The sequence below is a fragment of the Zingiber officinale genome, chromosome 7B (genome assembly GCF_018446385.1).
Source record: "Zingiber officinale cultivar Zhangliang chromosome 7B, Zo_v1.1, whole genome shotgun sequence".
Taxonomy (NCBI): domain Eukaryota; kingdom Viridiplantae; phylum Streptophyta; class Magnoliopsida; order Zingiberales; family Zingiberaceae; genus Zingiber; species Zingiber officinale.
In genome coordinates, this window is record NC_055999.1 from 100,203,906 (window position 1) to 100,231,179 (window position 27,274).

At 42.4% G+C, this 27,274-nt stretch overlaps 2 protein-coding genes across 3 annotated transcripts in view; both read left to right on the forward strand.

Annotated features, from left to right (window-relative positions):
* LOC122006517 (putative pentatricopeptide repeat-containing protein At3g01580) overlaps positions 1–1,492 on the forward strand; it is a 10,354-nt gene extending 8,862 nt beyond the window's left edge. The window contains exon 3 of one of the 2 annotated variants that reach the window (XM_042562049.1): positions 1,138–1,492. The gene's annotated coding sequence lies outside the window, so the exon portion shown is untranslated. The remainder of the gene's footprint in view (positions 1–1,137) is intronic. The other variant, XM_042562051.1, reaches the window with a different exon arrangement.
* A 19,001-nt stretch (positions 1,493–20,493) lies between these two features.
* LOC122006518 (adenylosuccinate synthetase, chloroplastic-like) overlaps positions 20,494–27,274 on the forward strand; it is a 62,752-nt gene continuing 55,971 nt past the window's right edge. Inside the window, exon 1 of the mRNA XM_042562052.1 lies at positions 20,494–20,989. Coding sequence (XP_042417986.1) covers positions 20,651–20,989 — 339 coding nt within the window. The 5' untranslated portion in view covers positions 20,494–20,650. The remainder of the gene's footprint in view (positions 20,990–27,274) is intronic.

Here is a 27,274-nt window from a genome sequence, read left to right on the forward strand (position 1 = left end):
GTTCTGACATATGTCAAGCATTGAAGAGGAGTAATTTAAAGGGAGGGTGGTGTTTTGACAGGTGTCAATGGTTGGAGAATGACAAATTTAAATGGAGAGAGTGTTTTGACAGGTGTCAATGGTTGGAGGATGGATAATTTAAAGAGGGTGAGAGATTCTGACATGTGTTATATGTCAATGGTTGGAGGGAGGGATGATTTAAATGGAGAGAAGATTATGACATGTGTTAATAGTTGGATATGGGTAATTTAAGTGTCAAATTTGGAATGTAATTTAAAGGAAGGGAGTAATTTAAAAATTATATAAAATTAAAAAAAATTAAAAATTTTGATAAAAAAATAATAAACAAAATTGATTAAAGAAATAAAACTAAATAAATATTAAAAAATTAAATAAATAATAAATAAAATTAATTAAAAATAAAACTAAATAAAAATTAAATAAAATTAAAAATTATATAAAATAAAAAAAATTAAAAAATTTGATAAAAAAAATAATAAACAAAATTGATTAAAGAAATAAAACTAAATAAATATTAAAAATTTAAATAAATAATAAATAAAATTAATTAAAAATAAAACTAAATAAAAATTAAATAAAATTAAAAAAATATAAGTATTAATGAAAAAAATAAACAAAATTAATTAAAAAATAAAACTAAATAAAATTAAAAATATATATATAAGTATTAATAAAAAATAATAAATAAAATTGATTAAAAATTTAAACTAAATAAAAATTTTAAAATATATAAACTAAATAAAAATTTAAAAATATATAAGTATGAATGAAAAAAATTAAAAATAAAATTAATTTTAAAAATAAAACTAAATAAAATGAAACTAAATAAAAATTTAAAAATATATAAATATGAATAAAAAAATTAAAAATAAAATTAATTAAAAATAAAAAATTAAAATTAATTAAAAATAAAAAATATATAAGTATGAACATATAAGTATGAATTAAAAATATTAAAAAAAAAAAGATAGAGGGTAGAATGGTCATTTGCAAGGGAGAGAGAGAGAGAGAGAGAGGGGCGGGGCGGGGCGGGGGAAGCAATTTGTTTTTTATTTAAGTTTTCTGCTAGCTATCTATCTTACGCACCTCATACCGCTCATATGTATAATGACGCAGGTTGCTGTCCTCTTCTCTATTATAGGTAGCAAAGCAATTTCACAGCAAAGCATAAAACTCGTAAGCTGTCAGTTACCAGTAACTTTCTTGGTCATATCAAGTTTTCCCTGGTTCACCAAAAAACAAAAAGAGGAAGTCATTGATACATATGTCAGCCATGGGAATGTGATGGTAATTGGTAAAGCCAAGAAGAAGGTGAAGAACCTAAAGAGATGGTTAACCTAGTTGAACATGTAACACATCGAGTTATTGGTGGCTTGGCCCAGAAGGATCATTGTAGTTTTGCTGCTAGTGAACTTTACTTTGTAATAGTTTTGCTGCTAGTAAAAGAGATTGAACGAGTTCATTTGGATAAGTTTAGACAAATGTTTTTTGAATTCCAACTCAGCAATGCAGGAATATTCCTTCGGTAGGACGACAAACCTATAAATGTTGATCGCTTGGATGAGTTTCCGTGAGCATATTTTCAAGATTAAACGATTTGAAAAAGTTGAATATCCGAATTACTAATTTTTATAGGTCAAGTCATCAGATTTGGCCATGTGTTGATTAGCTAGAATTGTATATGATTTATGAAGATTTTTATTATTGTAATTGAAATGTGTATAAAATCACACCATATTTTCTATGGAAACACTTTGATGACCTACACTAGCAAAAAAATATAGAGAGAGAGAATGAGATAATATTCATATTTAAATTTTATAAATTTATTAGATAAGTAGAAAATGTTCAGATAATTGGAATTTTCGAATAGACATACACACCAAAATACAGTTAATTGATTATTCGAATTTTCCCATTTCATTCGGCTCCGCAAATCCATCGGCCCTCGCCTCCATAAAGCAAATTTCCCCCCCCCCCCCCCCCCCCCCCCCCACCGCGCGCGCACCTCCCCCCTCCTCTCTCTCTCTCTCTCTCTCTCCCCCTCAAAAGACCGTTCTACCCTCTATCTTCTTTGATTTTTTTTTTATTTTTTTAGTTTTATTTTTAAAATTAAATTTTTTTATTATTTTTTTTATTCATACCTATATATTTTTTAATTTTTATTTAGTTTTAATTTTTTAATCAATTTTATTTATTATTTTTCATTAATACTATATATATTTTTAATTTTATTTAATTTTTATTTAGTTTTATTTTTTTAATTAATTTTGTTTATTATTTTTTTCATTAATACTTATATATTTTAAATTTTATTTAGTTTTATTTAAAAATTTTATTTTATTTTTTAAATATTTATTTAGTTTTAGTTCTTTAATCAATTTTGTTTATTATTTTTTTATCAAATTTTTTAATTTTTTAATTTTATATAATTTTTAACATAGGTCAGAATCTCTCACTTCCTTTAAATTACCTTCCTAATTTGACACTTAAATTACCCTCATCCAACTCTTGACACATGTCATAATCTTCTCTCCCTTTAAATCATCCCTCCCTTCAACCCTTGACGTTTAACACATGTCAGAATCTCTCACCCTCTTTAAATTACCCATCCTCCAATCATTGACACTTGTCAAAACACTCCCTCTATTTAAATTAGTCATTCTTCAATCATTAACATCTGTCAAAACATCTCCTCCCTTTAAATTACCCCTCTTCAATCCTTGACATATGTCAGAACCTCCCCTCCCTTTAAATTACCCCCCCCCCCCGGTCTAACCCTTGATATATGTTAAAATCTCTCATCCCTTTAAATTACCCCACTTCCAACTCTTGACACATGTCAGAACTCATCACTTTCTTTAAATTACCCATCCTCCAATCCTTGACACATGTCAGAACCTCCCCTCCCCTTAAATTATCCACCCTTCAACTCTTGACACATGCAAGAACCTCCCCTCCCCTTAAATTACCCACCCTTCAACTTTTGACACGTGTCAAAACCTCTCCCTTTAAATCCTCCTCTCACACTTCATTTTTAGTCACTCTTCATTCACATCTCCTTTCACTGCTATCTCCCTCTCAGCTTCTCATTCTCTCTTCCTGAAAATATGGATGACTATTTGGGTTTATTTTCAGATAGTTGGTCAATTGAGAATGATGTTCTTAGTGAAGATATCTCCAACAACAATCACGATTATACAGTCAAATTTACCACAGATTAGGTTAGTTATTATTATTGTTTTATGCATATTTATTATTTATTTTATAAGTAGAAAAATTATATTAAGATTGGTAATGTCATTCTTATATATCTTTGTTATATTTTTTTTATATAGATATTTAAAAGTAGAGAAGATATGATAAATTGGGTAAAGACAGTTGGTCTGAAGAATGATATTGTAGTGGTTATTAAAAATTCTGCTAATTTAAAAGGTGATAAGCTACTAAAGTGCCATCTTATGTGTGAAAAAGGTGGAAAGTACAAACTGCCACAATATCTAGTTGACGGACAATCCTTAAAAATAAATATTGGGACTAAAAAATGTGAATGCCCATTTGAGCTGCAAGGTATACCAATACCTCCAGATGATGTGATGTGGGGTTTAAGGGTTGTTTGTGATTTTCATAATCATCAATTAGCAGAATATATTGATGGTCATGAGTACCCGAGTAAGTTAAAACCAATAGAGAAAGAATTTGTGCTCGACATGGCCAACAGCACCACATCTCGTGAAATTCTTAGTATTTTGAAGGAATGAGACCCGTCAAACACTACGGGGATCAAAAGCATTTACAATGTCATTTTCACAAATAAATCCGCTAAATGGGGCGGCCTAAATTCTATTCAGTATGTCTTAGACCAATTAATCAAGAAAAAATACCTCCATAATTACCGTGCAAATCTAGACACCAACGAAATCATAGATATTCTTTGGGTTCATCCAAAAAGTCTAGAGCTGTCTGTCAACTTTTCATCTGTGTTGATCATTGATGCCACATATAAGACAAATGAGTATTAGATACTGTTAGGATCGATGATCGCGGCTAGAGAGGGGGGGTGTGAATAGCCGCCCCAAATTCTTCGTTTCTTTCTACAATTAGGGTTAGCGTAGCGGAAATAAAACGAATAGAAACGAAAAAGGAGAAGCAAACCTCAACACGAAGATGTAACGAGGTTCGGAGATGATACTCCTACTCCTCGGCGTGTCCGTAAGGTGGACGAAGCCTATCAATCCGTCGGTGGATGAGTCCCCGGAAAACCGGCTAATGTAAACTTCTTATGGGTGGAGAAACCTCGCCACAAAAACTTACAACAGTAAGAAGGAGTACATGTACAGCAAGAAGCAAAATACAATACAACTGTAAAACCTTCGCTTACTTGCCTTCTCTTCGTCGACTGAAATCTGTAGATGAAGCACCAACTTCACAGAATCACAGCAGCAGCTGAAACCAGTCGAAGAAGTCGAGGAAGCTCACGCGAAGCTTCGGAAGCGAGCTTAACAAAGTTCTAGAACAGCACTTGCAGAAGCAAGAAGAAGATCAAGAAGCAATTGTAAGGAAGCATGTAGAAGCCCTCGACCTCTTTATACCGCATCCACCGCGAAGAAGAGAAGACAGAAAACTAGCTGTTGTGAGCCTAGGGCTGGACCGATCAGAACATCTCCTGATCGGTCCGCTCTCGATCGTCGGGACCGATCGAGCTTCCCTCGATCGGTCCAGGACCGATCAGATGCTTTTCTCCCGAACTTCTTGCCTTCGATCATTGCCTCGGTCGGTCTGGTGCACCGATCGAGATAACACTCAAGAGGCTCTGTTTGTTACCGATCGGTCACGCACCGATCCGGATACCATGTATCAACGGGATCGATCCACCGATCGATCCGAGCTTGGTTTTTCCCAAACCAAGTCCCAAACCTTCCAAACCAACATCCGGTCAACCTTGACTGTTGGTACATCATGCTTAGCATCCGGTCACCCTTGACCGGCAAGACTCCCCAACAAGTGTTCGGTCAATCCCTTTGACCCACTTGGTCTTTTCTCTTCTGTGTCAAGTATCCGGTCACTTGACCTTCTCAATACCGGATGTCCGATCACCCTTGATCCATCTGGATTTTCCTGCCCGGCTTCATTCACTGGACTTTTACCTAGCTTCACTCACTAGGGTTTCACCGGCTTCACTCACCATTTCCTTGCCTGGCTTCACTCACCAGGACTTTCCAACTGCCTGGATTCACTCACCAGGACTTTCCCACTGCCTGGCTTTACTCACCAGGACTTTCCAACTGCCTGGCTTCACTCACCAGTGTTAGGACCAAAAGTAGCTAGAGGGGGGGGGGGTGAATAGCTCGTCGCGTTCGCTCGGTGCGCTTCGTTGCTTGGCGTTGCTTGTTTCTTCAAGAATGCGCAGCGGAAAATACAGAAACAAACACAAAACGCTAACACTAGGATTTTACTTGGTATCCACCTCACAAGAGGTGACTAATCCAAGGATCCACACCAACGCACACACCCTCCACTATGAATAACACTCCTTTATGGTAACTACCAAAGGCGGAGAAGCCCTACAACACTCTCAATACAAGAAGAAGAAAGGGAAATACAAGTTAAGCAAAAGCTTACAAGATGTGCAGTAAAAACCCTAACCCTAACTTCTTCCTCTTGCAATAGATCCGCCTCTTGACTTGGAAAGCCTCCAAGAACCTTCAAGAACTGGCGATCACGTGCTTGTAGAGAGCTGTGGAGAAGCTGGTGAGGAGCTGGAATGAATCGGTAAAGGGATTGCCGAAGACCACGCTCGCCTGCGGCTTTAAACCCGACGCAACGGTCGGATCCCGATCGATCGAATGTTTCGAAATCGGAGGCTTGATCGATCCACGGATCGATCCGAGCGCCTCTGTCAGAAGCGCACCGATCGATCCACGATCGATCCAGCGCTATCGTCGCGACGAAGATCGCCCGATCGATCGGTGATCGATCGGGACTCTCGATCGATCCACGGATCGATCCGAGCTTCTGACCGCTAGAAGAATGGATCGATCGCGATCGATCCGACGGATCGATCCGGATCGATCCGACTTGATTTTGTCCAAAACCAAGTCCCAATCCTCCCTAACCAACATCCGGTCAACCTTGACCTGTTGGTACATCATGCCTCGCATCCGGTCACCCTCGACTGCTAGGACTCCCACCAAGTGTCGGTCAATCCCTGACCCACTTGACTTTACTCGTCGTGCCAAGTATCCGGTCACTCCATTGACCTACTTGGACTTCCACACCAAGTCAACCTCGACCCATCTGGACTTCCTTCCTTGCCAAGTATCCATCAATCCTTCGACTACTGACTTCCCAACACCGATGTCCGATCATCCTTGATCCATCTGATTTCCTTCCTTGCCAAGTATCCAACAATCCCTTTGACCTACTTGGACTTCCCAACACCGGATGTCCGATCATCCTTGATCCATCCGGATTTCCTTCCTTGCGGCTTCACTCACCGTGACTTTTACCTAGCTTCACTCACTAGGACTTTCACCTGGCTTCACTCACCAGGATTTCCACCTAGCTTCACTCACTAGGATTTCCTTCTGCCTAGCTTCACTCACTAGGACTTCCTAGTCAAGTATCCGGTCAACCTTGACCTACTTGACTCTTCTTCGATCAATATCTTATTGTCAAACATCTAAACCCAAACCAAGACTCAGCTTGGTTAACCAGGTCAACCTTGACCTGAGGGATTTTGCACCAACAATCTCCACCTTTTTGATGTTTGACAATACCACAATAACACTTACAATCCCACATGTAAGTTAGGCTAATCCTATAGCCTTCTTCTTCATGCCACTAGGTAATGAACACATAAGTTAAGCTTTTCATTCTCCCCCTAAGAGGGCAAACTCCCTCTAGGTAATGAAACCCTAACTTACTTCCTTTCATTCTCCCCCTATTGGCACACATCAACCCCCTACTAATAAAACACATCTACCCGTCTTTGGACACACATCAACCTATGCTCCAATTTTGGGCACACTTCAACAACTCCATTTGTTGAAGACTCTCCCCCTGAAGAGTTGCTCATCGTGATCACAATTTCACTCATTGTGATCAACTCAATACTGAAGGTCCCATACCCTTCATTATTCTTACCCCTACATTCTCCCCCAATGTAGGCAAATGCCCATCCTTGAGCATTATCCAATGAAATCACTGAACAATGAGGATATACACTCCTCATTCAAGTTCAACCCATGCTCAACCTTGAGCATATTTTAAACAGAAGGTAAACCACCTTCCAAGGTTCATGAAACATAATTTTTCATGTCTTTAAAGAGTACCTCCCCCTAAAGACATGGTGGTAACCTCTGTCATTGCACCAACAATGACTTGGAATCCCTAAATCTTTAGGAAACCCAATTGTAGAAGTTTTGAGGTTCAAATATTCAAAATTTGAAACAAACCTCAACCTAAACTTCAACTTAGCCTTCCTTAACCAATCCATCCTTGTTTTCACATGAAAACACCCTCCTTATGTATACAAATGTATATTTAGGGGTTTGGAAAGGTTACATTGACTAAAATAGGTTCAAAGTGCTGAAATCAGGCTTTCCCAGCCAAAATCAGCAACTTGGATCGATTGGAGTTGGGTTCCAATCGATTGAACCTGGCTGAATCGATCCACCGATCGATTCAGACTACCTGGATCGATCGATTGATCGATCCAGCGAGCTACTGCTCACGAGATTTGCCTTCTGAATCGATCCATGGATCGATTCAGGCACTCCAATCGATCCATGGATCGATCGGAGCTCTGATAGTTGCTGAAATTCCATTTCAGTCAACTTCAGAAACCCCTAGAAAATTCTACAAAAATCCAAAAATTATGAAATTTCGTGTAGACATTAGTTAGGGCATATACTATCAAGGAAAAATAGTTTTCTATGAAAATACATCATATTTTCAAAGATTGACACAAACTTGAAAACTTCCGAAAACTTTAGTGTTTTCTTCAAGTTTGTGTCTAACTATTCAATGGTGATTACTATCAAAAGATAGCCTTCACCAAGGTTTTTCCAAAATCATTTTGAAAACATTTTCAAAACCAATATCCCACCATATTCCTTGGGCTTAATGCACATGACTTGTACATTAGCTTTCCCAATGATGGGAAAACACATAACTATGTGTTTTGATGAACCTAAAACTCAAAAGAATGCACTAAATCAACATCTTGAGTTTTGTTCATCATCCTAACATCTCACTTGTATCTAATGTGCACTAAAACACATACAAGTCATCTTATAGGTCTTGTGAGATGTAGATTTTGGTTTTGCCCTAATCTAGGGATCATGCATATCTATCTGGGCATTTTAGATATATATTAGACATCCACCAAGGATGTCACTTGTTAATAAGTGTTGTTAAATGCCATTTGTCCTTAATTACAAGGAATTAAACTTAATGCATGATAATGTTATGGCATATATCAAAATAAAATAACTTTCAAAAGAAAGATATCCTATAGCTACATGATGTATGAATGTCATGACATGGTATTTTTATCTTTTTCATAATAAGTCATGAATGCAAAAATAGACATGATGTCATGGCATATGATGGGCAAACAATCATGGCAAGATTTAGCATAAATAAAATATACCTAGATTAACTATCTAAGTATCCTTAAACCATTAGCTAAACTTACAACTTAAACCTAGATTGCCCTAGAGTGCTTCAAGAAAATGTCAAAACCTAAATTGGCATTTCTAATTCCCTTGATTAATTTATGCCAATTGAAATTAAGCATATTCCTCAATTGTTGGCATATTTCATTTTTCCACAAGAGTAGCACTTTAAAGTTAAGGCCCGGATTGCCTTAAATTTCCTAAGAACATACCAAAATCCCAACTTGGTAGCTCTTATGAATTTCCCAATATGTGCCTTTTAAGATTAAAATCAAATTTTCACCACTAGGCACATTTTACTCTTTCAAGGAGTAAATAATAGTTCCATTTCATTTTCAAAGGTTAACAAAAACCTTGAAAATGCTCCTTGAGTGTCAATTTCCTCAAAGTTGGGTTAACTACCCTTCTAATTGGAGTTGACACTCTCTAACCCATTTATGGGGTAGAGAAGATGCTCCTAGGAACCCAAACCCTATTGGTGCTCCTTGCATGCTCTAGGTACTCACTAGGGATAACTTCCCTAGATACCTTCCTAGTGACCTTGTTGGGCTTCTTAGAAGCCTTGGTCACATTTTCTAGGTCAACCCTAGGGATAGCCTCCCTTGTGACCTTGTTAGTGACTTTCTTAGACTTCTTAGAAGTCTTAGTCACTTTGGTTGCAAAAATACTCTTAGGGATGACTTCCCTAGTATTCTTGACTTGACCACCAAACCTAGGGTTTGTTCCATAACTATATGGAACCCTATGATAACTAGGCACATCCTTCTTAGCCTTTGGTTTGTATCCCAAACCTCTATGGCTATTTGATGGCTTTGACTTTCCTAGCCCTAGGTTTTGCTCATTTTGCCCTTTTAGGATATTTTCCATCCTTTTTAGGGTCTTTTCCATTTTATCAAGTCTTGATCTCAAGACTTGATTTTCTATCATTAAATCCTTAGAATTTGGTTTTTCATTAAGTCCATGAGCATTTTGGTTTCTAGGCTTGTATCTAAAATCCTTAGAGTTATTGCCTAGACTTTTACCTACATTCCTAACCCTAGGAGTGATAGTCTTAGCATGTAGGGCCACATGCTTTTCCTTAAAGCCCTCATGCTTTCTATTCTTATGGTAAATTGCATTAAAATGATAAAAATTAGAACTATCATGCTTTTTACCATAATTTAAAGGAGTAGGCTCAATAAATGTTACCTTCTTCTTTACCTTGGAGGCTCCCCCTTGACTAGTGCCTCCTTGAGCCTTGACCCTCTTCTTCCCCTTGGGGCATTGACTACGATAATGCCCCTTTTGATTGCAAGAGAAGCATATAATATGCTCCTTGCTCTTCTTTGTGTTGGGGATGGTCTCCTTGGGCTTCACCTTGCCCTTTTGTGCCACTTGGCCCTTCTTCTTGGCTAATTTAGGGCACTTGCTCTTGTAGTGCCCATGTTCCCTACATTCAAAACATATAATATGATTTTTTATTATTAATTGAATTATTTATACCTTTGCTTGTAGGGGTGGCATCTTTTTCTTTGGATCCGGAGGTAGAAGCTTCCTCTTGATCGGACCTTGATTCTCCTCCATTTGATTTTTCTTGACTTGTGGAGGTAGAAGCTTCTTCCTCCTCTTCTTCTCTTGACCCGGATGTAGAAGCTTCTCCTTCTTCTTGATCCGGTGTCACCAAGGATTGCTCCCCCTCAATCCTAGAGGTGGAGGCTTCATCATCTTGAATATGAAACAAGGAGTATGCTCCCTCCTTGTTCCCTTCGTTGCATTCCCTTGAGGATGAAGCTTCTTGGATTTCTTCTTCGGAGGTTGAGCATCTCTCAACCTCGGAATCCTCCTCTTGGTCTTGCTCCAAAGAGTCACCCTCTCTGGATTCTGCTTGCTCTTGTACAGTGGAGGGGATCTCTTCATGAAGCTTGGCCAATTTGCTCCATAAGTCCTTTGAATCTTCAAATTCTCCAATTTTGCAAAGGATGGTGCTTGGCAATAAATTGACCAAAAGCTTGGTCACTTTGTCATTGGCCTCGCACCTTTGGATTTTCTCCGAGCTCCATTTGCTTTTCTTGAGAAGCTTGCCCTTGGAGTTTGTTGGAGCTTCGAAGCCTTCCATTAGAGCAAACCATTGCTCTATCTCCATCATAAGAAAGGTTTCGATTCTTGATTTCCAAGAATCGAAGCTTGTGGATGTGTATGGTGGAGCCACCCTTGTGTCAAATCCAAGTCCATCTTGGAATTGCATCTTGAAGTTGAGCTTGATAAAGTCTTGAACTTGAAGAATTTGCTCCAACTTCTTTACCCTCTAGCTTTTCTTGTGATGCTTGACCCTTCCGGCGATGATTCCGGTGAAGAGCAGCCTTGCTCTGATACCACTTGTTAGGACCAAAAGTAGCTAGAGGGGGGGTGAATAGCTCGTCGCGTTCGCTCGTCGCTTGGCTTTGCTTGTTTCTTCTTGGATGTGCAGCGGAAAATACAGAAACAAACACAAAACGCTAACACTAGGATTTTACTTGGTATCCACCTCACAAGAGGTGACTAATCCAAGGATCCACACCAACGCACACACCCTCCACTATGAATAACACTCCTTTATGGTAACTACCAAAGGCGGAGAAGCCCTACAACACTCTCAATACAAGAAGAAGAAAGGGAAATACAAGTTAAGCAAAAGCTTACAAGATGTGCAGTAAAAACCCTAACCCTAACTTCTTCCTCTTGCAATAGATCCGCCTCTTGACTTGGAAAGCCTCCAAGAACCTTCAAGAACTGGCGATCACGTGCTTGTAGAGAGCTGTGGAGAAGCTGGTGAGGAGCTGGAATGAATCGGTAAAGGGATCGTCAAGCAAATCCGAAGACCACGCTCGCCTGCGGCTTTAAACCCGATCGATTCGAATGTTCGAATCGATCGGGAGGCTTTGGATCGATCACGGATCGATCCAGAGCGCCTATGCTGCCGATCGATCCACGGATCGATCCGAGCTGCTCGCGGCGAAGAGCATCGTCCCGATCGATCGGCCGATCGACGACCTCGATCGATCCACGGATCGATCCGAGCATTTCAATCCAGAAGGGATCGATCCACGGTCGATCACCGGATCGATCCACGGATCGATCCAAGACTTGATTTTGTCCAAAACCAAGTCCCATCCTCCCTAACCAACATCCGGTCAACCTTGACTGTTGGTACATCATGCCTCGATCCGTCACTCCCTTGACCGCTAGGACTCCCCACCAGTGTCCGTCAATCCCTTTGACCCACTTGGACTTTTACTCGTCGTGCCAGTATCCGGTCACCCATTGACCTACTTGACTTCCAGATGTCCGTCAACCTCGACCCATCGACTTCCTTCCTGCCAAGTATCCAACAATCCTTCGACCTACTTGACTTCCCAACACCGATGTCCGATCATCCTTGATCCATCTGGATTTCCTTCCTTGCCAAGTATCCATCAATCCTTCGACTACTTGGACTTCCCAACACCAGATGTCCGATCATCCTTGATCCATCTGGATTTCCTTCCTTGCCTGGCTTCACTCACCAGGACTTTTACCTAGCTTCACTCACTAGGACTTTCACCTGGCTTCACTCACCAGGATTTCCACCTAGCTTCACTCACTAGGATTTCCTTCTGCCTAGCTTCACTCACTAGGACTTCCTAGTCAAGTATCCGGTCAACCTTGACCTACTTGACTCTTCTTCGATCAATATCTTATTGTCAAACATCTAAACCCAAACCAAGACTCAGCTTGGTTAACCAGGTCAACCTTGACCTGAGGGATTTTGCACCAACAACCAGGACTTTTCCGTCTGCCTGGCTTCACTCACTAGGACTTTCCACATCTGGTCCAGAGAACGAGCTACCGAGCCCTCTCTGACCACAGTTCGGAGAACGAGCTACCGAGCCCTCTCCGACTTCCATCCGGTCCAGAGAACGAGCTCCCGAGCCCTCTCTGACCACAGTCCGGAGAACGAGCTACCGAGCCCTCTCCGACTTCCATGTGGTCCATGCTTCCATACTTGGACTTCTCCGTGCCAAGTCTCCATACTTGGAATTTTCCCGTGCCAAGTCTCCATACTTGGACTTTTCCCGTGCCAAGCTCCCTGCTTGGACTTTTCCCGTGCCAAGCTCCCTGCTTGGACTTTTCCGAGTTAGGTCAACTCACCTCGAGTCAACCAGGTCAACCTTGACCACGGGTTGCACCCACAATCTCCCAAACTTGTATCCTTGTCAAACATCAAGATACAACTTTTCTGTTCACGTCAAACATTGTCAAACATAACTCGTCAAACATCAAAACACAACTCGAGTCAAGTCAACTCGAGTCTGGTCAACCAGGTCAACCTTGACCTAAGGTTGCACCAACAATCTCCCCCTTTTTGATGTTTGACAAAACCCATAATCAAACCCATAATCAAGTTAGGTTAACCCGATAACTTAACTTAGGTTTTCCAATGTTCTTCCCTGAACATTCTCTAGACATTCTCCGTTCTCCTTTCTACTCTCCCCCTTTTTGACACACATCAAAAAGAGTGAATCAAGGTCAAGAGTTTCTTCCTAATGAAAGTCTCATACCTATCATTGAAACCCTTAATTTCTCCCTTGACACTAGAGTCAACAATTAACTTAGTGATAATCTCATATCACTTAAGTCTTTTAGGAGTAAAAACTCCCCCTAAAAGTCAACTTCCCTTGACTAATAGGTAAAATTCCCCCTAAAGGTCAACTCCCCCTTGACCATTGCACCAACAATGTCTTGGAGAGTTTCAAACCTTCAAAATACCAACTCCCATAGCTGAAATTTCAGTCAACAGTCGAAAAATCAGCATTTGGCACGCTTTGATCGGTCACCAGACCGATCAGCTTTCACTGGATCGGTCCAGTGACCGATCCAGCATCCCCTGGATCGGTCCTAGTGACCAATCCACTCTTTCCTGGACCGATCAGAATCCTCTCTGATCGGTCCACAAGTCTGATATCAGAATTTCTGATTTTCCTCCCGAAATTCAGAAACTCCTAGAAAATTATAGAAAATTCCAAAAATTGTGAAATTTTGAGGATACATTCCTCATAACATATACTATCATGGAAAAATAGTTTTCTATGAAAATAACTTCCATTTTTCAATCTTGATACAAAGTTCAAAAGTCTTTGAAATAGCTCAAAGTTAATTTATCTTTGTATCAACTTGTTCAATGATGAATGCTATCACTAGAAAAGCTTCATCAAGGTTTTTCAAATTAATTTTGAAATGATTTTAAACCAATTCAATTTAGGACCACAATCTTTGGGCTAAATGTACATGACTTGTATATAAGCTTTCCCTATGATCCCCAATTTTGAATTAGGCTCATCTAGGTACAAGAACTATGCACCTTGATCCTAACTCATGATCCTAATATCTCACACACATCTGAGGTGTATCAAAAACACATCCAAGTCAATTTTGATGTGAGATATGGGTTTAGGTTATCTTAGGCTAAGGTCTCATGCATTTTTCTAAATAACAATTTGATCTCCATATCAAATTGTGTTCCTTATCCTTAGATCAATTTCATTGATTATAAATGCAAGAAATGATGACATGGCATAAAATGATATCATAAATGAAAACATGTGCCAATGTCATGATATCATGGCATAAAGTATGAAACTTAAATAAATCATGACATTTAACTAACCTAAGCATTATCATGACATTTCAAATGATCATAGATTAAATATGATGTCATGACATGGCATATGACAAATAACATGTCAAGGTATAGAAAATACCTAATTCTAGCCTTAGTTGCCATTTTTGATAATTTCGATCATTTTGCCATAAACTCTATATTCCTAAGTGTAATAGACCTAAAATCATATCCTCAAGACTTTTAGATCACTATGTGCCAATTAGATTGACCTATGAGAACTCCTCAAATGTAGTTGGCACATTCTAATCACCTTAGGAATAATTCTTAATTTCATTTTCAAGGCTTGATCACACCTTGAAAATTCCTAAAGTGCCACCTTTTGCCATGATTAGGTTAACTACCTATTCAAGTAAGGTTGGCACACCCTAACTCATCTAGCGTGATGAAATCACGCTCCTAGGAACTCAATACCTATTTGAGCTCATTGGGTTCACTAAGTATTCACTAGGGATGACTTCCCTAGCAACCTTTCTAATGACCCTCCTAGGCTTTGAAGCCTTGGTCATTTGGGACTCATCAAGATCAACTCTAGGGGTGACTCCCCTTGTGACCTTGGTGATGGTCTTCCTAGCCCTAGATTTTGTTCCATAATCGAATGGAACATTGTGATAAGTGGGCTTGACCACTTGGGACTTAGGTTTGTGACCCAAACCTTTCTTGTCCTTGGACATTGGTTTTTGACCCTTAAACGCTAGAGATGACTTCTCCAAGTTCTTAAGAGCCTTTTCCAAAGTATCAAGTCTTGACCTCAAGACTTGATTCTCCTTCTCTAATACCTCAATTTTTAATTTTTCATTTTTCTTTGAGGTATTCCTAGGCATGTGTCTAGTTGATTTGGGATTTCTACCTAGGTTCTCCTTAGCCTTAGATGAGTTAGTCCTAGGGTTGACTTTCCTAGTGTTATCCTTATCTAGACTCACATGTTTGGCACCTAAGCATGTGTATCGATTTCTAATGTTATCATGCTTATCATTATTAGCAATTGCAATAAAACTACTAGCATGTGTCTTATTAGAATTGCAATAATGAGCCTTAAATGTTACCTTAGGGTTTGCCTTAGCTCCCCCTATCGATGTGCTCGGTTTCTTGTCCTTGTGAGGTTGCCTCCCCCTCGGACATTGGCTCCGATAATGTCCCCTTCGCTTGCATTGGAAGCACACCACGTGCTCTCGGGACTCCGGCTTCCTTGATCTTTGGCGCCGGTGGAGTCTTCCTAACCCTCTTTGGACATTTACTCTTGTAATGTCCAAATTCCCTACACTCAAAGCATAATATGTGTAATTTATTTGAAATTGAAATGCTTGAGTTACCTAGGGTTGAGGATGGATGAAGACTTTCTTCTTCATCCCTTCCGGAGGTAGAAACTTCTTCTTCTTGCTCCGAACTTGAGGAAGAACTCTCCTCCTCTTCTTCCTTAGATGTTGAGTAGCCCTCAACTTCTAATTCCTCTCCTCCATGATGTGAGCTCCTTGGCTCACTTGACTCCTCTTCATGGCTTGAAGTGGAGTTCCCCTCATGGAACTTAGCCAAGTTGTTCCACAACTCCTTGGCATTGTTGTATCCACCTATCTTACATAGAATGTCATTAGGTAATGAGAATTCAAATACTTTCATTACCTCATCGTTGATTGTGGAATGGTGGATTTGTTCCCTTGTCCACTTCTTCTTCTCGAGTGGTTTTCCTTCCTTATCCATTGGAGGCTTGAAACCTAATTGAACACAACTCCAATTTTCAAGGTTAGTCATAAGAAAATATCTCATTCTTATCTTCCAATACGCGAAGTCGTCGCGGTCATAGAAAGGTGGAATGGTGATGTCTTCTCCGAGTTGATCCATCTCTAGCTTGTGTCAAGCAAGGTGAAGGACTTGTTAGGATCGATGATCGCGGCTAGAGAGGGGGGGTGTGAATAGCCGCCCCAAATTCTTCGTTTCTTTCTACAATTAGGGTTAGCGCAGCGGAAATAAAACGAATAGAAATGAAACAGGAGAAGCAAACCTCAACACGAAGATGTAACGAGGTTCGAAGATGATACTCCTACTCCTCGGCGTGTCCGTAAGGTGGACGAAGCCTATCAATCCGTCGGTGGATGAGTCCCCGGAAAACCGGCTAATGTAAACTTCTTATGGGTGGAGAAACCTCGCCACAACTTTCACAAGAAGAGTACATGTACAGAAAGAAGCAAAATACAATACAATTGTAAAACCTTTGCTTCTCTCGACCGAAATCTCAGATGAAGCACCAACTTCACAGCAGCAGCTGAAACCAATCGAAGAAGTCGAGGAAGCTCACGTGAAGCTTCGAGCGAGCTTAACAAAGCTCTAGAACAGCAGTAAGCAAGAAGAAGATCAAGAAGAAGCGTAAGGGAGAAGTACACTATAGAAGCCCCTCCTATTCATCGCAACCACTGCGAAGAAGAAGAAGAAGACTAGCCTCAGTAGAGGCCCTCCACAGATTAATATGAACCTGCGAAGAAGACCGATCTCGCCGATGTGCCTCAACGGCTACCTGGACCGATCAGGCATGCCTGATCGGTCCAGGAACGGATTGAATTACAAGATTTTATGGTCGAAACCCAACTTCCCGATCGATTGAGACTGAACTCAATCGATTGAAACTATCGGATCGATCCACTGATCGATCCAGAGCTTGGTTTTTTCCCAAACCAAGTCCCAAACCTTCCAAACCAACATCCGGTCAACCTTGACCTGTTGGTACATCATGCTTAGCATCCGGTCACTCCCTTGACCTGCTAAGACTCCCCAACAAGTGTTCGGTCAATCCCTTTGACCCACTTGGTCTTTTCTCTTCGTGTCAAGTATCCGGTCACTCCCTTGACCTACTTGACCTTCTCAACACCAGATGTCCGATCACCCTTGATCCATCTGGATTTTCCCTTGCCTGGCTTCACTCACCAGGACTTTTACCTAGTTTCACTCACTAGGGTTTTCACCTGGCTTCACTCACCAGGATTTCCAATCTGCCCGGCTTCACTCACCAGGACTTTCCAACTGCCTGGATTCACTCACCAGGACTTTCCCACTGCCTGGCTTTACTCACCAGGACTTTCCAACTGCCTGGCTTCACTCACCAGGACTTTTCCGTCTGCCTGGCTTCACTCACTAGGACTTTCCACATCCGGTCCAGAGAACGAGCTACCGAGCCCTCTCGACACAGCTGGGAGAACGAGCAAGCCCTCTCTGACTTCCATCCGGTCCAGAGAACGAGCTCCCGAGCCCTCTCTGACCACAGTCCGGAGAACGAGCTACCGAGCCCTCTCCGACTTCCATGTGGTCCATGCTTCCATACTTGGACTTTTCCCGTGCCAAGTCTCCATACTTGGACTTTTCCCGTGCCAAGCTCCCTGCTTGGACTTTTCCCGTGCCAAGCTCACTGCTTGGACTTTTCCGAGTCAGGTCAACTCACCTCGGGTCAACCAGGTCAATCTTGACCACGGGTTGCACCCACAATCTCCCAAACTTGTATCCTTGTCAAACATCAAGATACAACTTTTCTGTTCACGTCAAACATTGTCAAACATAACTCGTCAAACATCAAAACACAACTCGAGTCAAGTCAACTCGAGTCTGGTCAACCAGGTCAACCTTGACCTAAGGTTGCACCAACAGATACCACTATTGGAGGTTGTGGGTATCACATCCACAATGCGAACTTACTCACTTATGTTTGCATATCTTAGTAATGAGAAGACAGAGCAACTGACTAGGACATTAGGTACCTTAAAGAAGTGGATGGTTGAAAAGAAGGCATCGTTGCCATTGGTGTTTGTTTCAAATCGGGATTTGGCGCTTATTAATGTCATTGAAATATGTTTTCCCAATGCACGTCACATCCTTTGTATTTGACACATAAACCAGTGCGTAATGAAGAAATGCGCCCTATGCTTGGTGTAGAGTGACAACATTTGTATGCATCATTACATTCACATATTAATTCATCGACACAGTGGTCTTATCAGCAGAAGTGGGATGTCATGCGCAAGGAGTATCAACGATTCGAGGGTGCTCTAAATTATCTTTGGGATACATGGTTACACCCTTACAAAGAGTGGTTTGTTTCAGCATGGGTTGATACATGTATGCACCTCGGGAGCAATTCAAATCAAAGGTATAGTCATTTTATAATTTTATTATTTAAATTTTATTCATTATTGTAGTATTTCAATTCTTTTCAGTATTTAAACACAATGTATTTTTTTTATTACAGGGCAGAATCTGTACATGCGAGATTGAAGTTATATTTGGGAGATACCATATCATCCCTATAGACATCTTTTGAAAAAATACATAAGATGTTGAGAATTCAGTTCGGGGATATTAAGAAGTCGTTTAAAAAATCTCTCAACATTCCACGCCATCAACATTTACATAATAACATTTCCAGTCAAATAAGGTGTCGGATTTCATTAGAGGCAATGGAGTTGATTTCTGGTCAACTAAAATATATTGAGGAAGCATCTCACTAGCTAGCCGGCAGATGCAACTGTTTTATCAAAATTGTATATGGATTGCCATGCGAGCATGATCTTGTATATTACCGTTACTTTTCCATTCCAATTCCGCTTTAGAGTATCAACACTCATTGGAGGAGATTGTCGATGCACGTACATCAGTTTAATGACGAGGGAGCAGAACCTAACAGGACATCCCACGTTGTTGAGATATTAGATGGGATAGATTCACATATGCGAGAGCATATAATATATAGACAAGTTTTGGATATGATAGATCCATCTCAAAGTATAGCAGTTCCTTCATACCACAGTAACATGAGGTCGACCTCTACTGCAGAGAAATCGTGATATCTTTTCGGAGATGATCCACTTCGGATCTAGGGTCTCAACCGATCGCAACATCTCGGAGAGAACGTGGAAGAGGGTCTAGGTTCGCAATAAACGACTCGATCACTCTCTCCGGCCCACCCCATCCATGATACTTATATCGAGAAATTACCGTGTCTCAAGAGTTATTTCTCACACTGTTGATGACACGATGGTCATTGTGGATCTAGAAGTCGCACTAATTGGGTATGATGAAGAATGGGTTTAATAATATTCGAGCTTATAAAAGAGATTCAACAAAATAAGGATTTATATGATCAATTTTATCCAGATCCAAATTTGGTAACCAATCTATTATTCTAATTGAATTGGTTCGAGCCGTGGGCACCAGAAATGTATTTGATGGACTCTATGCCTTTGGGAATTATCATCGCATCAAGGTACAATCTTGTACTTCATACATTTGGTGATAATGTTGGGAGTTGTTTTACTCACTTGTCATTAAGAACTTCTCCAGTTCCAAACCAAGAGTCTCGAGAAATAACTATTACTCATGTTGGCAATCACTTCGTACAAGTTTTCTTATATCCCCATTATCCTGTACCACTCATTCCAACTTGGTGGTGACAACATTCATCGCATGAAGCTAAAAGATGAGCCACTCGTTATAGGACACGTGTTCATTTGTGGTACGAAGTAATATATACATCACCACCAAACGCGTCGGGAGCAGAATTTGGAGGCAATATTGATTAAGATTTCTATTTTTATATATTTTTATTTTTTTTTATATTATTACATGTATTCTTCATTTGAAAAAAAATATTTGTTTCTAAGTTATGAATGCGTTCACTATTAATTGTTAGTATTTTTATTAGTTTTAAATATAAACTAAAAATAAACAAAAAGATTATAAACATATAAAAAACTTATTCAAAAAAATAAAACTCATAAAAAATTGAAACAAAAATTGATTTAAAGAAAATCAATAAAAAATAAAACTTAAAAAAAAATTTGAAGAAATACAAGTATTATAAATAAATAATAAATTAAATTAATAAAAAATAAAAAATTAAATAAGATTTATATAAAATTAAAAAATAAAGTATTGATAAAAAATAATAAATTAAATTAATTAAAAAAATAAAATTAAATAAAATTAAAAATATACCAGAGAGCTATTTTTAAATAAAATTAATTAAAAAATTAAAACTAAATGGAAATTAAAAAAACAAAAAGAAGAGGTCCGCCCATCAAACCCGTACTCCCCGCCATCACAAATTGCAGAAATTACAGAGGAAAGATGCCCGCCAAGGTGGTGGTGGTGGCTGGGTGTCAGACGGTGGGGGAAGCAGGTCTCCTCCGTAAATCAAATCCGTACCCCCCGCCATCATAAATTGCAGAAATTACAGAGGAAAGATGTCCGCCCAACTCCCCCAACCATCGCCTCGGTCGACCATTAGCGACCACACATGCCTCTGTCGTCCCTCGCAGTTCACCCCGCCGTCCCGGTCGCCCTCCGTGGTCGCGGCAGCGGTCGGATCTGGAGTTGCTTTGGCCCTTCATCCTTCTCCCCGTACGATGACCTCCGATGGCGCAGGAGGGTCGCCGCCGCCGCCGACGCTGCAAGAACCGTGGCGCCCGTCGCGGCCCTCGCAGCCGTTGAGGCGGTCGACCGCGGAGACGCCATGGACAGGGTGGCGTCGCTAAGTCAGGTCGCGGCCGTGCTCGGCACGCAGTGGGGCGACGAGGGTAAAGGGAAGCTAGTGGATATCCTCGCTAAGAGCTTTGATGTCGTTGCGCGGTGCCAGGTAAAGTTTTTGTCCTATGTTTCTTAGATAGCAAAATATGTTTTTTATTTTACCGTTCTACTCATTTCTTCTATGTGATAATGATATTGGGGACGAAAATTTTGAAATAAAAAGATATCGAAGCTAAAAATTCTATTACCTATGTTTTTTGTTTCAGCCACATATATTTGTGTTTTCCTTTTTAAATTATTCCGTACAATTTTGTTGATAATCTGTAGTAAGCAGCCTCACGAGGTGCTTTACCACTCAAGTGTTCATATGGAAAGGAGGGATTTGTTGGCCGCTTAAGGATCTGCCACATTCAACATCCATATTTAGTGCAAAACTTATAAAATTGTCATGCCCAAACGTCTATGCCCAAATTTGTGTATAGAAGCTAGTTCATGGTGATAGAATTTGAAGTTTATGAACATATTCAAGAAAAATTTGGAAGTAGTAAATATAGTAATTAGTAAGAGAATAAAGAGTGGAAAGACTAAAGAAGTAGACGATGGAAGATTTAAATTTTATATAATCAAAAGTTGGTTATAAGATATAATAGTTGATACAGTGTATAATGGTGGGGTCGGTGAAGCCAGACAGGTGGAAGTTAAGGGGACGTGGCAGTAAGAAGTCAAGGGGACGTGACAATTGGAAGATAGGGGAACATGGCAGTCAGGAGACAAACAGGCCAGGATATGCAAGACAGGATATACAGGTCATGATAAACATATCAGGATAGGCAGAGCAGGACATACAGGTCAGGATAAACAGGTCAGGACACGCAGGTCAAGATGTGCAGGGCAGAATATACAGGTCAGGATAAACAGATCAGTATAGGCAGGGCAGGACATATAGGTCGGGATAAATAGGTTAGAACACGCAAGTCGAGATATGCAGGTTAGGATAGGCAGGACATGACATACAGGTCGGGGTAAACAGGTTAGGACATGCAGGTCAAGCTATGCAGGACAGAATATATAGGTCAGGATAAACAGATTAGGATAGACAGGGCAGGACATTTAGGTCGGGATAAATAGGTCAGGACACGTAAGTCAAGATAGGCAGGTTAGGATAGGCAGGGTAGGACATACAGGTTGGGATAAACAGGTCAAGACACGCAGGTCAAACTGGGCAGCACTACACGACAACGGTCAGGGAATAACTGTCACATGTCAGGGTATATTTCAATGGTCTGAAGTTTTTTGCTAATGGAACTTTCCTCGGACCTATAAGGGGATGCCACGTGTCATTCCCTACCAGACAAATCCTGACACCCGACATTTCTTGATGCTCATCAGACTCCAGAAGTACACATTGTCATATAAAAATGGAGGTTCTCTCTCTTACGCAGGTACGCGCACTCACCTTTTCGCACTTGTCCTCTACTTTTTCCTTTCGTTTACTGTTCTTCTGGGGAAAAAGTACCTGACTTGAGCGTCGGAGGGCCTGCTCCGGGGACTTTTTTCCTGGTTCTTCGTCTCTAACGTTCCGTGTGCTTGTCTGAGTGTGCGCAGAGGACTCCCGCGTCGTCATCCCCGTCATCACCCACTGTCAGCAGCCTGTGGGAACCCTTCCACGAAGTACAGTGTCGGCAAGGAGTCTTAGCGACCCTCCGTCAACGCCAACGTGACGCCGTCTGTGGGAACACACTTTCCTGTTCTGAAGCGTGAAGATGGAGGATACTGGCAAAATCAACGTTACCATGACAGCCGGAGAGTACGAGCTCTTCAAGGAAGCCAAAAGACGAGCGGCTTCAGCAAAGCAAACTACTGTTTCCCGATCGCACAAGTTGCCTGAAGCCTCCAAAGACCCAACAAATATTTCTGACCAGGGATCGAAGAGGAAGCAGCTTGAGAAGTTTCCCCCAGCCTTCTATATAGAGCCAGGCCTGAGTTATTATCCGTGGGACCCTGGGTGTTATAACAACAAGAAGGAACAACCGCAGGCTTCTATGGCAGAGAGTTCCCCGTCCAGGGACTCTAAGAAAGGAAAAGCCATTGTCCTCAGAGAAGAGCCCAGGGTAGAACCTGAAGAGCAAGTGCCCTTCTCCTTAAGGGTACTGGAAGAGAAGCTGCCTAAAGGGTACAGACTCCCTGCTATCGGGGAATATGACGACAGCAAGGACCCTGAAGATCATCTTCGTAAATTTAGGAATGCGGCGCTGTTGCATCAATATAGTGATGCCGTCAAGTGTCGGGCATTCCTGAACACTTTGTCCGGCTCAGCACAAAAATGGTTTGATAGATTACCACACGGGTCCATCATCTGTTTCCTTGATTTCATGACCATTTTCCTGCGCCACTTCGTTAGTAGCAGGAAATATCAAAAGTTTGACCATTGCCTCTTTGCCCTTAAGCAGGGCCCGCCGAACCCTTGAGAAGTTATATTAAGCGCTTTAACCAAGTGGCTCAGGATGCTCTATCTGCCACTTCAGAGATATAGATGAGCGCCTTCTCCCATGGATTAGTAGAAGGGAAATTCTTCAAAGACCTCGTCAGAAATCTCGTAAAGAATTTCGATGAGATGTTAGAGAAAGCCGCTAGCTATATCAACGTGGAAGAGGCGCAAGCGGCACGAAGGAAGGCAGATAGGGTGCCTTCTTCCGTCAACAAGCCGAAGAAAAGAACACCCCAACCACTAACTCAACCTCTTCCGCGCGCTCGGGAAACACGACCTCCCTTTCCGCCTGGTCAAGATTCCCGACCGGCTACACGGGTAACCGCGGTCCACGCTTCTAGACCTGGGTCGTGGGGTCCATGTTATTGTACCTACCATTGGTCACATACGCATGCCACCAACGATTGTTTCCAATTCGCCCGCGACTCTCAACGCCCGCGACTCTCGGTCCTCAAGTTGGAGTTCTGCTGCTAGTTCTGTCTCGGCACTTACCTTGGTTTCGGACTCTTTTGACGTCGGATCAGTGTCCATCGAGGAGTTGGATTCAACTTCAACTGGTTCTTCGTGGAGTTTTAAGAACTTTTTCCAAAGTTCTTTTGCACTTCGGTAGTCGCCAACTCTATCGAGATCTTCATCTGTAGTACGCTTAGAAGGTGAAATTCAGCCCGCGCGTTTGCCATAGACTCGTTGTGTTGCTTATTGGTCCAGAGGTGTATCTCAAGTTCGTCTCTGATCCGGTGATAAGGACGGGGGACCCTCATTGGCGGAAAGTCAACGACACGTGGAGGTCAGAAGTCAAGAGATGCAACCCTGAGACCCGACCGACCCGACTGAGAGGGCCGACCGGCATCGATGGTGAAGATATAAGATGGCCGACCTGCGGGAATCCCCCGGGCCAAATGAAAGACAACCCGACTAGGGGTCGGGTTTCCGATGCTCAAGGTAGAAAGGTTTCAGGGCCGAGCGGGATGTCCGCTCTAGGCATAAGGCAACAGACGATCAAGCAATGTCATCCGAGCATCGGCCGAGGCGGTGATATGCTGTAGAGCGACCGAACCGCTCGCCCCGAATGCAAGAAGTGCAAAAGGATAAAGGGACAGGGATAACATCATCCTCGAGACGCCTGCCGCGACAAACCAAAGTAGAGTTGGCCGAGCCGCATACAGTGATCATACGGTGGAAGCTTCCACCGCCACATCCGGGATATGCTCGGACGATTGCATAATAGCGGTACTTTTCCGACAAGGACTCGTTAAGGTATGTTTGGGGGCGTGCGCAGTAGAAGCGTGTCCACGCCTCCCGGGTCTTATATAGGACCCGACGCCGACAAAGGTGCGCGCAAATCTCATCACTGAGCCAAAGTTGCTTCGTCGTTCGACTGAGGTGTCGAAGGCCTCGGGAAACCCCCCGCTTCGTCTTTGATTCGTTCACGAGAGCTACACCACGAGGCAGGCAAGCATGACGGACGCCTCTGTTCTGCCGCACGGTCACCGGACTGGCATTCGGAAGTTCGGAAGTTGGCGCGAGTCAAGCGGCCGATACGATGTGTGGCCTGCATCATACGAGATCAGCAGACGTGAAATAGTGTTCCTCTGCGCGCATCACGCCGGACGGATCTATCACCCGTGGAATTCAACCGCTTTCTCCATCATTTTATAAGCGGCGCCACCGGAAAAAGCCAACTGTTTGCCATCAAACAAGGCGCGAGGGAGCCGCTCGAGCGTACATTCACGCTCAACGGTGGCCATGGACATTCCAACGGTCACCTCAAAACAATGATGAACGCGTTCACGCAAGGGCTCGTGGACGGTGACTTCTTCCGTCATTATCGTGGAAGCGGGACTACGACCACACTGCAGCAAGGCCAACGAATATCATGTGGAGGAAGCCGGTGGCGAGGAAAGAAGCCCTCGAGGACCACGGTGCACCCTAAGTCACCGACCACCCGAGAGGACCGAGTCGCCCGTCCTCACCAAAGACTCGCCGCCGCGCCCAGAATCAGGCCGATCGGCCCAAGCCCAAGGGAAGGTATGGACTCCGATGTTCACTCCATCACGGCTACTCACAATACCCGGACCGTCGAAGCCTCCCCATCGCTCATCCCCCACCGAGGCTACATGATCGCCTTCATCGCACCGTGACGACAACGGAGCCCCGCTCAAAGGATAGAAAGGGGATCCCCGAGCGGCAGCATCGGAGCCCACCATCGACGTCAGATGAATGACCTCGACCATCCGCTCGGAGGAGGAGAAGAGGCAACGCATCTCGGGCGAGATCAACATCATGCACGGAGGCTCTGAGGAGACTCAATAGAGCCGAGGAAGGCCGCACCGGTGAGGATACATGTAGTCGATCGCAGCAGGGAGAAGGAGAGCGGACCCAGATCGACCGCCCGGGGACCTCAAGGAGTCAAGTCCTACGATGATGCCCGATCATTCGAGTAATAGCTAACTATACTATTCATCGCATTTTCATTGACATGAGCTGGCCAACATAATATTCAAGAAGGTCTTGACCAACCAAGCATAGATCGAGTTGAACTCCGCCAATGACGACCCCCTCTGGGTTCACCTGAACGAAGTCTTGCTTCCGGCCAGTCCGCTAGCTATCTCGTTGGGCGAGAGCCAAGGACAAGGACCACCACCTTCATCGTGATGCTTTCATAAGACATTATCTTGGGACGACCTCTCAATGATTACACTTTCTACGCCAATAGAAACAGATCAACAGTGGAAGATCAAGTAGGGGAAGTGCGGGGAGATCAACTGGCCGCTCGAAGATGCTATGTGGAGATGGTCCGAGCCGAGGCCAAGTCCGCTCGGAAAGTACCGCGGGTCGAGGTAAATACTATAACCGAGAAACCACCTTCTTTGGTTTATGAAGAAAAGGAGGAGGTGCAGATTGATTCTTCCCGACCGGAGGCCACCACCTTTATAGCATCCGACTTGGAAGCGAGGCAGAAGGAAAAGCTGATCAAATGCCTACAACGAAGCGTCTTGACTTGATTGGTCGACCATGGACCGTGGGTCTCACCAAGCAAGCGTTGAGCTTCACGTCGTGCCGCTCGTGATGAAGCAAAGGAAGAGGACTTACGCAAATGTAATCATCCCGGAGGTAGAAAAGCTCGGAGCGCCCCATAAGGAAGTGCAATTCCGAGTTGGCTCGCAAATGTGGTTCGGTCTCCAAGGTAACAAGTGGAGAGTCGTGACGACCCGGGACTTGAACAAGGCATGCCCAAGGACTTCACCCTACCTCGATCGATCAGTGGTGGACTCCACGGCCTCGAGCTGATATGCATCTTGGATGCATACTACCACCCAATGCCGCCGCCCGAGAAGACCAGGAGAAGGTCAACTTACCATGGGTCGACAATTCTCATGCTACTGTAATGCCGTTCGCTAAAGAATGCGAGCTACCTACGGCCTCGATGAACAAGGTCTTGTGAGGATCGGACGCAACTTGAAGTGTACGTGGATGACATACTTATCAAATCCTTCCCAGGCCGATCTCTATGCCGATATGGAGGAGACCTTCCAAACATTAAGAAGATATGACGAACTTAACTCAAGTGCCTGCTGTTCGAGCAAAAGGGCTTCCTCAGGTTACATTGTGATCGAGCGCATAGAGGAGAACCCAGCAAGATAAAGGCATTACAAGACATGCCGCCTCCCGAAATCCGAGGTACAGTCTCACCGGTTTATAACAACATTGTCGAGTTTATCTCTAAGACCGCCGACCGAGCCTCGCCATTCTTCAAGATTCTCCGTAAAGCCACCAAGTTTCAATGGGACGAGGGAGCATTCGGAGGAACCAAGACTTACCTGAATTTCCTTACCCGTTGGCAAACGGCGTGGAGTGAGCCACGCATTTATTTATCTTCAAGATGCCGTGGGCGGCATTAGTAAG